General features: G+C 45.7%; 1 protein-coding gene across 2 annotated transcripts in view; it reads right to left on the reverse strand.

Annotated features, from left to right (window-relative positions):
- Positions 1–1,723: 1,723 nt before the first annotated feature.
- The window catches only part of LOC103720506 (beta-glucuronosyltransferase GlcAT14A-like), a 40,144-nt gene continuing 24,507 nt past the window's right edge, over positions 1,724–17,360 (reverse strand). Inside the window, exons 1-4 of one of the 2 annotated variants that reach the window (XM_089929644.1) lie at positions 15,736–16,319; positions 8,118–8,193; positions 7,894–8,009; positions 1,724–2,403 (exon numbers count right to left, since the gene is read on the reverse strand). In XM_089929644.1, the coding sequence (XP_089785770.1) occupies positions 1,889–2,403; positions 7,894–8,009; positions 8,118–8,193; positions 15,736–16,264 (1,236 nt within the window). In that variant the 5' untranslated portion in view covers positions 16,265–16,319 and the 3' untranslated portion in view covers positions 1,724–1,888. Of the gene's footprint in view, positions 2,404–7,893; positions 8,010–8,117; positions 8,194–15,735; positions 16,320–17,360 lie in introns of those variants that run through there. The other variant, XM_008810229.5, reaches the window with a different exon arrangement.

Consider the following 17,360-nt stretch of genomic DNA (forward strand, 5'->3'; position numbering starts at 1 on the left):
ACTGACTGTGTTGATGCCCAGAATGAAGTTCGGCTTCCACTCCTCCATAGCCAGCAACTGATTTGCCACCAGCCACGGCCCGTCCGCCAGAGCAACATCTCGGTCGTCTCGATTCTTGAACAGGAACGTGCACATCTCCTCTGCTATCAGAAACAACTCCACGTCATACTCCATTCTACCTATGATATGCAGCTCACGAGCCACCCATTCGGCCGGAACCCGCCGCTCCAAGTTGCGGACGACCACCATCATTGACGCCCAAGCACTCCAAGCCTTCCCCACCCGATCGGCCGGAAGCTCCAACACCTCGGCGAAGTGGCATTGGAAAACTTCCAACTCCTCCGTGATACGGTGGCTAGTCCACACAGGCTGTCGGGGTCGGGCCTGGGCCACTGTCGATCGCGATGGGGTGGTCCCAGCCACTCCCGGAGGTGACTTCTCGACACCCCTCATCGTCCCTTTGGCCACGCGCGCTCGCCAGCCCTCCCTGGCCACTGACCCCTCCAGTGCATTGTTGCTTCGATCTGCTATAGTCACAGCACACCAAGTGTTCGGGGAAAGTTTCACTCGATTGTTCGAAAATTGGAGCAAGAGGTATCCAATCGCACCAGGCATCTCAACCCTCAATGATCTTCAGCTAGAAACTACTGAACCCTAGCTTCACTATTGCTGCCACCACGTAGTCCAACACCTGATTGAGTAGATTGGTGTAGGTGAAATTGGTTCTGAGATCGAGGTAATTGATGGTGGAATGCCTTGTAAGAAAACATAGTCACGAGAGATGGAGGGACTGAAGGCCTAGACGCAGTAGGGTCGACATTAGATGGAGTGGGTGGGTGCGCTAGTAAATCTGCTACGATGAAAATTGAAATGCTAAACTTCAATCAGGTTCGCTCTAACTTACTTTTTGGGCCAAATAAATTATTCCAGCTAGCCCAATTGGGTTTGAGTTGGGCCCAATTAGGGGTCTAGCCCGTCCTACTTCCAGCACTACTTGAATCTAGGGTTTACTTGCCCCACGCTGCCAAATATACTTCTTGTTCATGATTACGTGGTATTTGTCTCATGGATTATTTTTGGAAGGTCTGATTTTTTTTTTTCTTTTAATGAAATGCAGGTTAGAAGAAGGATACTTTTGACCAACAGTTATTGCCTTTGTTGCTCAAATACCTTCAGAGTTTCAAGCACTTCAGATGCTTGGTACCCACAGGCATCAAAATCCGTAAAAGCTGCCCTGGCTGCCCACGAATGAGACGAATTGCGGGTTGCCCATGACCACATAAATCAGCAGTTCGATAGGAATAATTAACATATGGGCCCTTTCTTTTGGTGGGTGGGTGGGGGTGTGTCATTGGGGATAATTTCAATGAAGCATGCTCCATAAAATATACCTTTGCCCATCCTGTTGGGAAAAAACGAAATCATCAATCAGACATCACCTATTTGTTGTGCCAACCAAATGCTGACAATGCTAATGTAAATCGAATCCATGAACTTTCCAGTGGATTCAAAACTAATAGATGAAAGCCGAGAGATCAAAAAAGAATAAAACTAACATCCAACTTCATAGAATCCTAAGAAAAACTAAAGAACTAACTGATGCAAACATAAAAATTCGCCATGCATAAGTTCCTAATTTCATTATGTAGAACTACCAGTCAAAACATGCCTGCCAGTCATCTTGGTTCAATGACAAGGTTAAGAATGAAAGAGAACAGGGGCAGGAGAAGGAAGTGTATCTGAATAATGGTTGAATTTGTAACAAGATACTGACAGAACACCATTTTAATCAACTAAACTGTAAGATCTGATAACAGTACAATAAGACCTAAAAACATGAATCAATAAACAAAATTTTCTAGAAGCAGGTGTCCATCAAATTACATGATCAGTCCCATATGCACTGATGCGAATGCAAGGTCCCGGCGGAGAGCAGCTGTGCCATGAAGTCTGCAAGCCTCATGGCTCCAGGACCTGGGATCAAAACATCGACATTACCCCAGATCAAGCATGCGTCAGTATGACCTTTACCCAAACACCAGCCTCCTGGAACTATCTTGCTGGGACCACAATTCAGGACCTCCTGATCTATGTGGTCGAGAACAGGATCATCTCTGGCAAACCTTGTACCAAAGGCTGCACCACTCTGAGTCATATTCTCCAAGTCATTTGTAGTCAGTACATGCGGTTCCTTTTTTGGGGATGTGTCCCATACCACATAGTGTAGATCATGGTTAACAACAGTCCTGTTGAATTCAGGAGAGTTGCAGAGAACGGTTTGGAAGTAGTTTGTGCACGATGAAGGCGTGTTTCCATAGTACATAAGAAGAGTTCGTGGTAAATTGTCAGTATCCAAGATGCAATACTCCACAAATTTCCGGCTTAGGATTACCGAAGCAGAACCTGCTTAAACAGTAAACTGATCAGTATCTTAGCATCTCCTCTCCATAAGTTTGACAACTCTAATGATGTTTTTTGGGGGGGTGGGGGGGGGGGGGGGAGTTGATTGAACAAAAATGCAGTACATCAAAACCACCAACCCCACACTTCCCACCAGCCCACTGGAAAGGGGAAAAAAATTTACAGTTTATACAAACAAATATCATGACATAATATTATGTTAAACTCAACTGCAATAACCATAACCATCAAAAAAAATTTTTTTTTTTTTTTTTAAGGCATTCGTGTGAGTTTCTTTCAGAACCTTCTATAACTCTCATCCAAGTTAAGTTTGGCATGTGCTGTACAGACATCAATGTCCAGCTCCAAGAATATATGTCATATACGTTCAATTTGATACATGATAGACAGTTCAATGCTTTACAGATTTCCGTTGCAGCTTTAGGGCATGGTAGAAAGTTAGACTCTTCTAGTAATGATTTTGCCCCACACTTAGTAGATGAAATCTTTTATTGGGGGGTAATGCACCTGCAACTGCACCCGGTCCTGCACCACCTCCCGATTTTGGCAACTAAGGCCCCACCATAATGACATTAAAAGCAAATCTTCACCCTCTTTAAGCATTGGTCAAATTTCATTTTTGCTTGTATCATAATTAAGAAGTTGTGTTGAGAAAAACGTACACAATAATACATTCTAATATTTTATTTCACACAATATTTTGAAAATAAATGTGCAGTTAAAACTATGTTTCCCTTTGTGTCCCCGTATCTATTTTTTTCATGTTGTGAATATGTCAGTTCGCTATTTCAACACTGGCTTAGGCCATGGCCTCCTGCCAAAAAATGGACAGAAATTTAATCATTCCTTACTAGGACCTCCCTATATCTTCAGCAAAGATGCCAATATGATCTCAATCAAAATTTGACAAATAAGGTTCTGGTTTCCATTTCAGCTGGCTCCATTGAATTTCAGTTTCAGCAGTTTCAGTGGTTGCACCAAGTTTTCGAGTTTTGATCAACGAAGTAAGAAAAGTAAAAATATTAAAAATTAAATAAAAATGAAAAGAAACTAAGAAGAATTATACACAATATCTTAGAGTAAGTTATGCTATATAGCTTTTTTATTTATGTAGTTTGGACAATTTTAGGCTAAGACTGATAACACATATAGGTAAAATTCAAGCAAATTGATATTTCCTACCATGCACATATATATATATATATATATATATATATATATATCACTTTATTTGAAAATTGATTGTATTTAGCAAATATGAAACATTTAATGACTAGATCTTTCAAATATTTTCCTTCATTTTCTAGTATAACTCATAAACAAATTGAATTCGAGCATTTGGTTAACATTTTCTAGAACCAATTGGCTATGTAATCCAACACACATAGTTGTAGAATGTCGCATGTATTTTGTATAGAAAAGATATTATTCCTAGAAAATATCTCGTGTTTGTGCAAGAAAGCATTTATAAAGTACTCTAATAAAGGTGATTTTAAAGTTCCTAGCTCGCCAACCATTATGTTTATTATCTATTCCCACTTTTAACTCAACAAGAGAAAGAAAAACCATTACAAAATGATGTTATACAGCCTACATATGCAAATTGAGAAAGAAACGAGTCCAAAAATGATAATAAATATTAAAATATAACATAAAAAAGGTACTTATAATTAGTTTCAGTCAGTTTTCACTGAAACTAGACCAAAACAAGATAGTTTTGGTTTGGTCTCAACCAAAACCGATCAATTTCAGCTGAAAACAAAACTTGACCTCAATCAATTCTCTATTGCTTTGTCCTTGACCGTTCCAACCCTTATAAAGTGTAAACAAAGATTTCACCTTGAAATCTGTTCTTCCTTTGATAATATGCTCACAAACCTTTTCATAATACTTGACACCTAAACAAATGTGTGTCCTGCATCATTTTTCTCTTAAGATTTTCTTCTTTCAAGTATATTTAACTTAAATCCATGATCAGAACCTCTATTGCAGCTAAGGTTGTTCCTATCCAAATCACCTTAAGCTCCAACCACCCTGGTTGATCCTAGTCTCAACTTTTTCAAACATCTGGAAATGAATTAGACAAGATATTGAACTCTAAACAACCACCTAACCAGATATGTGTTCTCTTAGATAGTCAACATGGATATTGTAGATATACCTAGGTGCTTTGAGCACCTTGTACTCAGCCATTACTAGTGGTGCACAATAATAATCCACATGTATTGGCACTTCTAGTCAAGTGTCAACAACTACCTGTTTTTCTTTTTTTCTTTTTCTTTACTTTGATATCATGGGATATGAAATATATGCCTTTCCAATCATAAGAAACACTACTAGTCACGTTAATCTAGGAACCTATAGGCTAACATACTTATCATTTATATACTTAATACCTGTTTTGGTGGTACAGAAAGTGCTTACTTGAGGTTCTTAAAAAGTCAGACATTTTCAGGTACAAAGACAATTGGGGCACATTGCCTTAGTCATCAAACAAAATAATTATAAAAACAACCAGTATAATAGTTAGGATCTAATAGTTTGTAGGGTGTTACTCAAGAAGAAGAAATTAAATTTAAAAATTCAAAGCTAAGAAATCAAAGTCCTTTTGCTGAGAGATGAAAAACCAGTTACTTTCTTGTTAATTTGGAAGACGAAATGCAATCATGCTGGCCTTTTGGCCCCTAGTTATCAACTATTTTCCTCTTACACTTATCAACCTCCATCTTTCATCTTTCTTCTTCCACATTTAGTCTTTCGAGCAAAATGGTGACTAAATCACCACCACTTCAACAAGAGAAATGAATTGATACGAAGGGGGGGAAAAGGAAAAAAAAAAGACAAGAAGAGGGGGAAAGGAGAAAGAGGGTTACCATAGTCACAAATGAAGGCCCCCAGATGACATGCAAATACCACCCAATACATACAGGGAGGCATCAAAACCAAGCCTCAATCAAGAAACAAAAAAGGAAAATAGAGGGAAGCAGGGGAGTGAGAACAAGGGAATATAGCAATGCAGCATACAAAATATTATTATGCTAAAACCTCTACCCTAAACCGTCCATTTTGGAGGAGGCACATGATACACCCTTCACACCCTCCAATTAACCTCAAACAACATCAAAATAGTTGCTATCCCAAGCCAGAAAAGGCACACCTTAGATGCCAGAACATTCAAAATGATTTTCCACAAGGTCTGCGGAACTGTCCTGAACCGCCTGATTCAGGGCATCCCGGGCCGTGCCAATGGTGAGCCGGGACGGTTCCGCCATTGAAATCGAACGACTCATCGGAGGGAAAGGAGGAAAAGAGAGAGAGAAAGTGGAGAAGGGAGGGAGAGGGAAAGGAGGAAAGAGAGAGGCTAGAGCCGGCTGGCGGAGGTCGGGGAGCCTCCGCACGGAGGATGCGGAGGCCGGAGAGACGCGGAGGCCGGGCTTCGCCTCCGGGCCCCTTTTATTTTTGAATTTTTAAGTTGAAGTCGGCAAACCCATTGCCGACTTCACTTAATTTTTGCCGACTTCAACTTAAAAAATCCAAAAATAAAAAGGGCTCGGAGGTGGAGCCCCGCATCCGCGTCTTCTCGGCCTCCGCCGGCTGGACCCGGCTTCTCTCTTCCCTCCTCGCCCTCTCCCTCCCTCCCCCGCTCTCTCTTTTCCTCTCTCGTTACTCCCTCTCCCCCCCATAGAAGATGTGTCAGTACGAGCCCGGCACGGCACGGTGCGGTCCCGACTCGTCCTGCCGGACAACCAGTACGATGTCCGGTACCGGTTCCGTCGTCCTTAATCCCCCATTTTGCACTTCATATTGAATACTTTAAAGGCATTCTAGCTCCACTAAACCTTGAACTGTGATAGCCTTGATTATCTCGAAGCTCTAATAATTTCTAATGCCAACAAGCCTAAATCTTCATGCAAATCTTTTCACCTATGCATCCATTAGGCTTCACCAATGTTGGGCTTCACCCCAGCCTACTCATTTGTCCTTAAAACTGCCACCACAAAGCATCGTCGGTGGCACAAAAGCACCTGAGAACCCCCACTTGCCAAGAAAGAAGAAGAGAAGAGAGAGGTTAGAAGGGGAAAAATAGAGAGAGCGAGTCCTGCTGCCAAATCTAGGTGCAGATTGGGGCTTCCTTGCTACTGCTGTTCACCGAGCCTTTGCCAAAATCGATGCAGCCCCATTTCTCCCACAATCCAACTCCAGCACCACTCATCACTCCACCTTGACATCTCCCTCATGGCCACCTCTGACTTCATTGTTACCGCCACAGTTGTCTGCTTAGCCGCTCACCAACCCAGGATCGAGAAGGCAGATCTCAACTAGCCATATCTTCGGCACAGTTCATCACCATGCCTAAACAGTGGGGACCCAACCATCATAATTCTGCTATTACAGTCTTCCTTTGCTACCACAGCCTAATCGCCTGCTCAGTGCCTCCTTTTTTGCTCCACAACAAAAAGAGGGCCACTACTTGGCTGTCGAACTATAGCCACCACTGAACTAGGCTCCATCATAGCATTCATCACTTAGGGCTCCACCTATCTCCTCCACAAACTCTATCGGGCCTCTTATCTTTGCCACAATCTCCACCACTTGAGTCATCCACCCATCGCAAGGACTCTATGGTGTTTCACTTGCACTTCATTTCTCTTGTTGCCCGCCATATCAATTTAATATGGTCTATCATGTCACAACCCTCTTTATTTACTATAGCCTTTAATAATCTATAGCTCCTGAAAATCAAACTATTGTAGCAAAACAGCCATACTTGTGGAGTAAATACTTTGAAAATTGTCACTCTTAACCCACATTATATACAATGAAAAGTTAATCTTGATATCAAATATTTGTAAAAACACTAGGTAAAACATATTCGGTACAAACATTAGAAGTATTCCATATTCTTCTTTGTTAAACTCTGGAAATATGGTGACTGACTAGAAGAAAACTCAATAGTTTTGAACTACATCTCTACTTGCAGAAATACCCAGCCAGCTCAATATTTCTAATATGAAACTGAGCACTTTGAAAAATTTTGATCCTAGCTAACTTAAAATAAATTGGAAAACTTCAAAGGGTGCCATTAAGGGAAACAAGCTCATTGCTGACAATTAGAGTATTTACTTTCAGCTTTATGAAACAAAACCGTATTTACTGTAGACTGCTATTATACTCTCTGGCGGTTAGAATATATAAAGCTTATTAAAGTAATCTTTCCTTTGTCATAAATAATTTATCATTTTATGTCATTAGTATGAAGAAGTCGTGCAAATTAATTTTCTTAGTTCTACTTGCATAACATTGAAATTTTATGCGTATGGGTATGCTATGATGTGGATACTGCCAATAATGTTAATGTGATAAGAGTCACATGTAATTGCAAAAATTAGGCATCCCATGCTTCCAGATAAAGTTACATACTTAACAGACAAAAGTAGTTAAAATATCAAGTATAATAAGCTAAATAACAACCTGTAAATAACCTGTAGGCATTTGGCAACTCGCGCTTCTGTGTAGCATAGAACACTTCAGTCCTTGATGAGAGATAAAGACCAGGATCGACAATTATTAGTTTTTGTCGCTGAGACCTATTTCAAAAGGCACTTTCTGAGCCAACGATCACAAAATTAAATCATGCACAATGCATGATAATGGAAGAGAGGGGAAAAAACAAAGTACAATTCAGATGTCCATACTCTTTCCAACCAATATAACTTGAATGCTGAACAAAATTGAGATCCTTGGGTAAGAAAGAAAAAACATGAAGAAGATCTGCAAAACAATAAAAGTCTAGTCAAATATTCAGGGGAAAAAAAATCTAGTACAATAGCCTGACTGCCAAGTGGCAGATAGACATATGTTTAGAGTTTAGACTATACGTTAGATATTGCAAGTCGTGAACTTAGCAGATATTCCTTCCAAAGAAAAGAATTCTAACAAATAGCTGTCTAACTTAATTACTTTACAAACCATATACCACCATTTGGCACGTGAGACTGACATAGCTATTTCAACATCAACAGGCTTTCCCTGCCACTGGATGCCCCGCTACAATTCCACAAGGAGATGTAGGAGGAATTGGAGAGGCCATTGAGTCTGCCATCCCAAAATTTCCAAACTCCACAAAATACCTTCTCTAATGATTTGTATATCATATAAATCTTTATGGTTCAAATTTCAACTCGACAAACATACAGGTACTCCCCACTAATCTAACATAGCAAGCACATTGACCCTCCACATACAGGATATCCATATATCAGACATCATAGATGGGCATCAAAACAACCCCTCTCGGGTCATTGGATGACCAATCTAAAAGATGAATAAGATTTAAAACAAGAAGAGGAATGATGCGGTTGGATCCACTAGACCGCCTCGGACTTAATCATTTGGTTATTTTTGCTTTTGAGTCCTTGATGTTAATTTTATTTCAGCATAGCCTTGCTCGGGTTAGCCGACTTGGCCTTTATTAGAGTCGCTTTGGGTTTAGTTGTTTCTTGAATTCAATTAGATCAAGTCAAGTTAAGGGGTCAAGTAGCCACCTATAAATAGATGTGGTGAGCACCTATTTCAGCATGCAAAAATTAATTGAAAGGCTTTTGCCCTAGCTCTCTTCCCTTCTCTCTTCTCTTCTTGCGACGCCTTCCCCCTCTCCCTAGGCCGCCGTCCAAGGCCGCCGCCCCCTCCTTCATCCGGCTGCACCACCTCTGTCCCGAGAGGCCAGCCACCTCCTCCCTCTTCTTCCTCTCCTCCTTGATCCCTTCCAGCTTCTACAAACAACTCCATCCCGTTGGATTATCAGCCCGTCCTTCCCTGCGCAGTCATCAGTCGGAGGCTGATATCTTAAGATCCCGACGTCCTCTCTAGACCCACGACCTACCGCTGGAAAGCTAACGCGGAGATCTACAACATATCCAAAATTGAGATCGATCTGACGGACGGATCTTTAGAAATCGTGTCTGCAATCAGGTCGGAACTATCCTTCCAGAAATCAAGAAGAGTCAAGAATCTTGGGATACGGATCAAATTCTATCGGATCGCATCAATTTGGTATCAGAGCAGTTCAATCCTTGGCCTTGGAAGATGGTGAACACCCGCTCTACAACCTCGAAGCAGCAAGAAGCGGCATCTTCAAGGGGCGTCGACCCACATCAAGAAGGCTCGTGATCACCCGCGGCCTCGGCGGACCTGAGACCCGATCTTGATTCCACCGACCGTCTCTTGGAGTTCTTGCGTGGGAATCAAACAACTATGCAGCAGAGCCAACAACAATTGATGGAGAAGATGGATACCACGCAACGCCATATCGAGATGATGTTGCAACTATTGCTAAATCAGCGGCAAGAAACTCCACCGGGGGGAGCTCCGCGTCGGACCCGGGTGGAATCTCCGGCCCCCACCCGTGGACGACCAGGACGGAGGGGACCCCCTCCTCGTGAGCCTCTCCTTCCCAACCCACCAGAGGAGATGCGGCTGGACCAAGGAGAAGATCGACCTAGACCTCGACCCGAGCTCATACCGATTGGCGCACGCGCTAGGGCTCGGGGGATGAGCCCGATAGGCATCGACGACGGGTTGGATATGGAGGATGATCCCATCCAGAATTTTCAGATGAGGAACCAGCGTGTGGGGGAGTACCCACGCCGAGGATATGAACGAGATCGGGACCGTAATGGAGATCGAGAGGGAGGAAATCGCGGACTGACTCTTAGGCTGAAATTTCTCAAGTTTAAAGACGGCGATCCTCTCGATTGGGTGTATCGAGCTGAGCGGTTCTTTCACTACCATGGCACAGCGGAGGACCAAAAGGTATTGATCTCATCTTTTCACCTAGAAGAGACTGCCCTGCGATGGTTTCAAACCGCCGACCGAGCCCGACCTTTCAACGGTTGGGAGGATTTTTCTGCAGCAATTTGTCGGCGTTTCGGCCCTACCGAGTACGATTACTTCCAGTCTATGCTATCAAGGGTCACCCAAAAGACTACTGTTAGAGCCTTTCAAGAGGAGTTTGAGAGGATCAGCAACCGAGTGGTGGGGTGGAGCGACTCCGCGCTGAAAAGCGTATACCTCGGAGGACTTCGTGTCGACATTCAAGCCGAGGTGAGGACTTTGCGGCCACAATCTCTGGAGGATGCCTTTGCCTTGGCCCTAATGGTGGAAGAGAAGATCAAGACCACTTGATCAGCGGCACGGGGCAGCTGGACCAACCCCCGGGCTGGCCAAACCGCAGGGGGCTCCATCGGCCAGCCGAGAGCGCCGACGGTTGCAGCAGCCAACATAGGGCCGAGGACCCCTCTTCGCTTGTCAGGTGACGTCAAAAGGGTTGAGCGTCCACCCGGGAGGACCTTGACACCAGCACAAGTGGAGGAACGTCGAGCAAAAGGCCTATGTTTTCGCTGCGACGAGAAATTTACACCGGGACACCAGTGTGCGCGGCCCATCGGAGCGGTGATGTTGATCGACGGATTGGAGGACGAGGCCGTGGCTGAAGATGGTGATGAGGTTGCTGAGGACGAGCCCCAAGATTTAGAGGCCAAGGAAGAGGACGTGCCACCTCAGATTTCATTGCATGCCTACTCCGGATCGGCGACACCGAAAACGCTACGCGTGGACGGCATGATCAAAAGACGTGTGGTGCGTATCCTCATAGATACGGGCAGCACCCACAATTTTTTGGATGAGAGGCTCGTCAAACAGATCGGTCTCATAGCAGAGCCGACATTGGGCTTCGACGTGGCATTGGGTGACGGAGCCACGTTGAGGGCGGAGGGCATATGCCGAGGCATCACTTTGACGATCCAGGGCAGCCAATTCAAGCTCGATCTCTATCCGTTGGCATTACGAGGAGCTGATTTGGTCCTTGGTACGTAGTGGCTGCAGAGTCTTGGCCCGGTTACATTCGACTTCGCCGAGATGTGGGTGACTTTCAGACGGAGCGGACAGCGAGTTAGATTGGATGGCATTCGGCCTAGCCCAAGGGCTGCACTTCAGCCCCTAGTCGGCTTGCCCGGACCCGGCGCGCACAGCTACTTGATGCAGCTCTTACCTCTGTCGACGGAGACCACGACGGAGGCAGGTATACCTACTGATTTGGCTGCTCTCTTACAGGGGTTCGCAGATTTATTTGAAGAGCCTCATGGTCTTCCACCCGAGAGGGAGCACGATCATCACATAGAGATTGTACCGGGAGCAGAACCGGCGAATGTGAGGCCTTACCGCTACCCGCACGTTCAGAAGGAGGAGATCTCAAAGATGGTACGAGAGATGTTGGAGAGCGGCATCATTCAGCCCAGTAAAAGCTCATATTCATCGCCGGTGCTGCTGGTACATAAGAAGGACGGGACGTGGCGATTATGCATCGACTACTGGGCACTTAACGCGATCACCGTTAAGGACCGGTATCCGATTCCAGTCATCGAGGAGCTGTTGGATGAGCTTGCTGGTGCGGAATACTTCAGCAAACTTGATCTCCGTGCCGGATACCACCAGATCCGTGTCAGGCCCGAAGATGTGCACAAGACGGCGTTTCGGACACACGATGGCCATTATGAGTTCCGGGTGATGCCGTTCGGCCTCACCAATGCACCAGCGACGTTCCAGGGGCTCATGAATGACATATTCAGACCATTACTACGACGGTATGTCCTTGTATTCTTCGATGACATACTGGTTTACAGTCGTTCATGGCAGGAGCACCTAGAGCACTTAGAGGAAGTGCTGAAAATTCTGCGCAGAAATCAATTGAAGGTAAAGCGATCCAAGTGCCTATGGGCCGAGCCGAAGGTCGAGTACCTAGGCCATGTCATCTCTGCTGCAGGTGTGGAGCCGGACCAAGCAAAGATACATTGCATGACCGAGTGGCCGCTACCTAAGAACCAAAAGGAGCTGCGAGGATTTTTGGGCCTAACCGGTTATTACCGCCGGTTTGTGGAGGGATATGGAAAGATCGCCGCGCCACTGACCCTGTTGCTGCGAAAGGGCGAGTTTAGATGGACCGAGGCAGCGACGGAAGCGTTCGAGAAGCTCAAGGAAGCCATGACGACGGCCCCGGTTTTGGCGCTACCCAATTTCGCCAAACCGTTTGTAGTCGAGTGCGATGCTTCCGGTGCCGGCATTGGTGCTGTTTTGATGCAGGAGGGACGGCCAATTGCTTTCATGAGCAAGGCGTTGTCCCCTAGGACCCGCTCGCTGTCCACATATGAGAGGGAGATGATGGCGGTCATCCATGCAGTCACAAAGTGGAGGCCGTACCTTATCGGCCGCCGATTCATCGTTCGGACTGATCAGCAGAGCCTTCCATTTTTTCTTGAGCAGCGCATACATACTCCAGCCCAGCAGAGGTGGGTGTCGAAGCTTCTCGGCTACGACTATGAGATGGTGTACAAAAAGGACGCAGAAAATCGAGTGGCGGATGCACTATCGCGCCATCCCGAGTCCGGCGAGTTGGCGGCTTTGACTACGCCGGTTTTTCCTTTTATTTCAGACTTGAGGACCGCCACATGCCGGGATCCGGACCTAGTACAGATCCAGAGGGAGTTGGCAGCAGATCCGAGCAGTCATCCCGAGATGGAGGACCGAGATGGGTTGATTCTGGACCATGGGTTGATCTGCGTGCCCACCGATTCAGCCATGCGGCAGGTATTGATCCAGCACTTCCATGATACTCCTTTTGCTGGACACGAGGGATTGTTCAGGACTTACAAGAGGCTGAGCCAGAGCTGTACGTGGGTAGGCATGAAGGTAGCGGTCAGAGCTTATGTACAGCAATGCGATGTGTGCCAAAGGGCGAAGGCGGATTCACTGCGACCTGCGGGTCTACTTCAGCCTTTACCGATTCCTGATCAGGTTTGGGAGGATGTGTCGATGGACTTCATTGAGGGGCTGCCATTAGTTCGAGGGTACTCAGTGATCATGGTCGTTGTGGACCGCCTCAGCAAGTATGCCCACTTTTCGGCGCTCGCACATCCATTTTCTGCTCGACGGGTGGCAGAGGTCTACATACGGGACATTGCTCGATTACATGGTATGCCTCGGACTATTGTTTCTGATCGTGACCGCATTTTTGTTAGCGCATTCTGGCAGGCTTACTTCAAACAGCAAGGGACGAAGCTTGCCATGAGCTCGGCTTACCACCCTCAGACCGATGGGCAGACGGAGGTGGTAAACCGCTGCATCGAGCAGTACTTGCGCTGTATGATTGGTGATCGGCCCCGAGAGTGGCTTTCTTATTTACCTTGGGCCGAGTATTCGTACAACACCGCTTTCCACTCAGCCATAGGGATGACACCCTTTGCGGCGGTGTATGGACGAGTACCACCGACGCTGCGAGTTTATGATCCACTGTCACATGCGGACCGGACAGAGGCAGATTTTGAGCTCTTAGACCGCGATGCTACCTTACGGCGGTTAAAGTTCCACATAACGACTGCGCAAAACAGAATGAAGCAGCTGCATGATCGGAAGCACAGAGATCCAGTATACGAGGTGGGCGACTGGGTATACGTCAAGGTGCAGCCTTATCGACAGTTGACACTGCGGCCCATGGCGAACCAGAAGCTCTCTCATCGCTTCTATGGGCCCTTTCAGATAATGGAGCGCATTGGACCCGTGGCGTATCGCTTGGACTTGCCGACTACATCGAGAGTTCACCCGGTATTCCACGTGTCGCTTCTGAGGGCCCAGCTTGGACCCAAGACATCTGTCGGCCCAATCATACATGAGCCACCGGAGGACGAGGTAGTGGAGCCGGTTCGAGTGCTGGCGAAGCGCAGAATACGAGTAGAAGGACGACTGGAAACCCAGATACTAGTGGAGTGGCTGGGTAGAGCAGCAGACCAGGCCACATGGGAGTTTGAGACTGAGATACTTGATCGTTTTCCTGACTTCCGACCTTGAGGACAAGGTTAAGGGAAGCGTGGTGGAGTGATGCGGTTGGATCCACTAGACCGCCTCGGACTTAATCATTTGGTTATTTTTGCTTTTGAGTCCTTGATGTTAATTTTATTTCAGCATAGCCTTGCTCGGGTTAGCCGACTTGGCCTTTATTAGAGTCGCTTTGGGTTTAGTTGTTTCTTGAATTCAATTAGATCAAGTCAAGTTAAGGGGTCAGGTAGCCACCTATAAATAGATATGGTGAGCACCTATTTCAGCATGCAAAAATTAATTGAAAGGCTTTTGCCCTAGCTCTCTTCCCTTCTCTCTTCTCTTCTTGCGACGCCTTCCCCCTCTCCCTAGGCCGCCGTCCAAGGCCGCCGCCCCCTCCTTCATCCGGCTGCACCACCTCTGTCCCGAGAGGCCAGCCACCTCCTCCCTCTTCTTCCTCTCCTCCTTGATCCCTTCCAGCTTCCACAAACAACTCCATCCCGTTGGATTATCAGCCCGTCCTTCCCTGCGCAGTCATCAGTCGGAGGCTGATATCTTAAGATCCCGACGTCATCTCTAGACCCACGACCTACCGCTGAAAAGCTAACGCGGAGATCTACAACATATCCAAAATTGAGATTGATCTGACGGACGGATCTTTAGAAATCGTGTCTGCAATCAGGTCGGAACTACCCTTCCAGAAATCAAGAAGAGTCAAGAATCTTGGGATACGGATCAAATTCTATCGGATCGCATCAAGGAATAATCACAAAATAACATCAGCATTAAGGTAACTTCTCGCTACAAAGAACAACAATTAAAATCGGTGCATCAAGCAATATTTTTCCCCTTTTCAAGTCCAAAAAAAGAGGTCGTACGGTTCAAGGATAGACAGCTGAAAACATTAAAAGACATTACGATGATCACATTTACATTTTGCTAATAAAACGTGGTGTTGATGGAGTTATTCAGTGATCTAGGCACTCCACCAAAGAACCGAACTCTTAGTTCCCAATTTCTCAATCGAAAGAGAATCACATAATCTTAGAAAATGAGCATTCTCAAGGTTATATCATCTTGAAAAGGAAAGATTCCAGCATAAATTGTTGAAATCACCACTTATCCTAAAAGCTTAAGCTGATAGGATGAGGTAGATTTATTTATATATTTTATATTTTCTTACGCTTCTTTTCATATGTGGGCCGGACTTTTCTTTAATGGGCGAGCCCAACATGTGAAATTTTTAATAATGAGGTTAAAGAGTGTGGAGACAGGGTTCGAACTCAGGACCTCTGCTCTGATACCATGTTGAAATCATCACTTATCCTAAAAGCTTAAGCCGATAGGATGAGGTAGATTTATTTATATATTTTATATTTTCTTACATAAATAACCAAAATTCCATGAAAAGAAAGCGGAGAGAGAGAGAGAGAGAGACTCGGATCATACCATCCTGGGTAACGAGAGGGTAATCGGAGGCATGGAGATTGATGAACCAGTCCCAATTAGGGCCGAGGCGGAGGAGGATGGCTGCGGCGTGGAGGGTGGCGGCGAGGGCGGAGGAGCCGCGGGGGTTGGCGAAGTCGGACTTTCCGATGACGTGGACATTGCCGGCGGATCGGAATGCCGGAACGGCGCGGACGGCGCGGGCGAGGCGGTCGCGCTGGGCCTGGGGGGCGGCGCCGTCGAGGTGGAGGAGGTAGAGGTTCCTTGGGTGGTAGGTGGCGCGGAGGAGGCGGAGGAGGCGGTCGGCGTCGCCGACGGTGCCCGAGAGGAGGTAGGCGAAGGAGGGGGTGGGCGGTGAGGAGGAGATGAGAGCGGCGGCGGAGGATCGGAGCGGGGCGGCGGAGGAGGAGGAGGAGGAGGAGGAGGGCGGGGAGGAGAATGGGAGGACAAGGAAGAGGAAGAGGAGGGCGACGAAGACGGTGACGAGAATGCAGGAGAGGCGACGGGACAGCGGAGGAGGAGCCGACTGCATTATTGTTGTTACTATGCCCCCCTCTTTCTCCTTTTTTGTTCGCGATCGTTGCTTGTCCAGCCGGTGAAGCTGTGAGTAAACGTGATAGGCAAATCACAGCCGTCCATCTTTCTCGTTTCAGGTGGGAGATTATAAAGAAATATATTCAGGTAGTTGAGAGGGTGTTTTGTGTGGGTGCACCCGTTAAACAAATTTGACTCCAGGGCTGCCGCATGGTCCAGTGTCTCTTTCTTGAAATATTGGTTGGTGCATTTTGAGGTCATCATCATTTCTCGGGGTTCTTTGAAAAATCCACTATGATTGGGCTAGAGAAAGATAAAAAAAAAAAAAAAATCTCAATCGGTGTGTTTTTCTCTCGCATAGACTGTCCATTGCATAAATCCAATAGAAAATGCAGCCCAATGCTACTTGTTTGAAAAATCTAGCAGAATTGAACTAAATTTTCTACCAAAATTTGACCTGTTGGCCTGCCCGGCCGATATTATTTTAAAAATGTCTATTCAAATAGACCATCCATTTCATGAATTCAATGGAAAATGCAGCTCAATGCTCCTTGTTTGAAAAATACAACAAAATTGAACTGAATTTTCTACAAGAATTTGATCTTTTTGGCGCTGTGGAGGTAACAGATTGACATGAGCATAGTCGAATAGACTATCCACTCCATGAATTCTATTGAAATCCACCCACAAAAGCGAAGAAGACTTCCACAACTTATATTTGCCCCAGTTGAGTATAAGATCAGCCCAAATACATTCAAACATCCCAATCTCATTCTAAATATGAAATATGCATGCAATAACTGATTGAAATGATACATGAAACCGGTAGTTCATACCAATTGAAACAATTAACCCCCTCTTCAAGATTGATGAGGAAGAATGCATGCAGTAATTGACACTAAAAGTTTTCCAGACACAAATAGTGTTGCCATACAAGGTTGCTGTCGCTCAGAAAGGTACAGTTAATGGAAGAGTGGACCAAGCCAAGGCAACCACAAGTTCAGCAGAAGTCATATTTTTTTTTTCTTTTTTTTTGGTAGCCAGCAGAAGTCATATTTAAAAATGTCATCTGTCAGGCTTGCATCAGGGAGTAA

This window comes from Phoenix dactylifera, chromosome 3 (genome assembly GCF_051530095.1).
Source record: "Phoenix dactylifera cultivar Ajwa chromosome 3, Ajwa_hap1_PhDact_Kaust_v1.1, whole genome shotgun sequence".
Classification (NCBI taxonomy): Eukaryota; Viridiplantae; Streptophyta; class Magnoliopsida; order Arecales; family Arecaceae; genus Phoenix; species Phoenix dactylifera.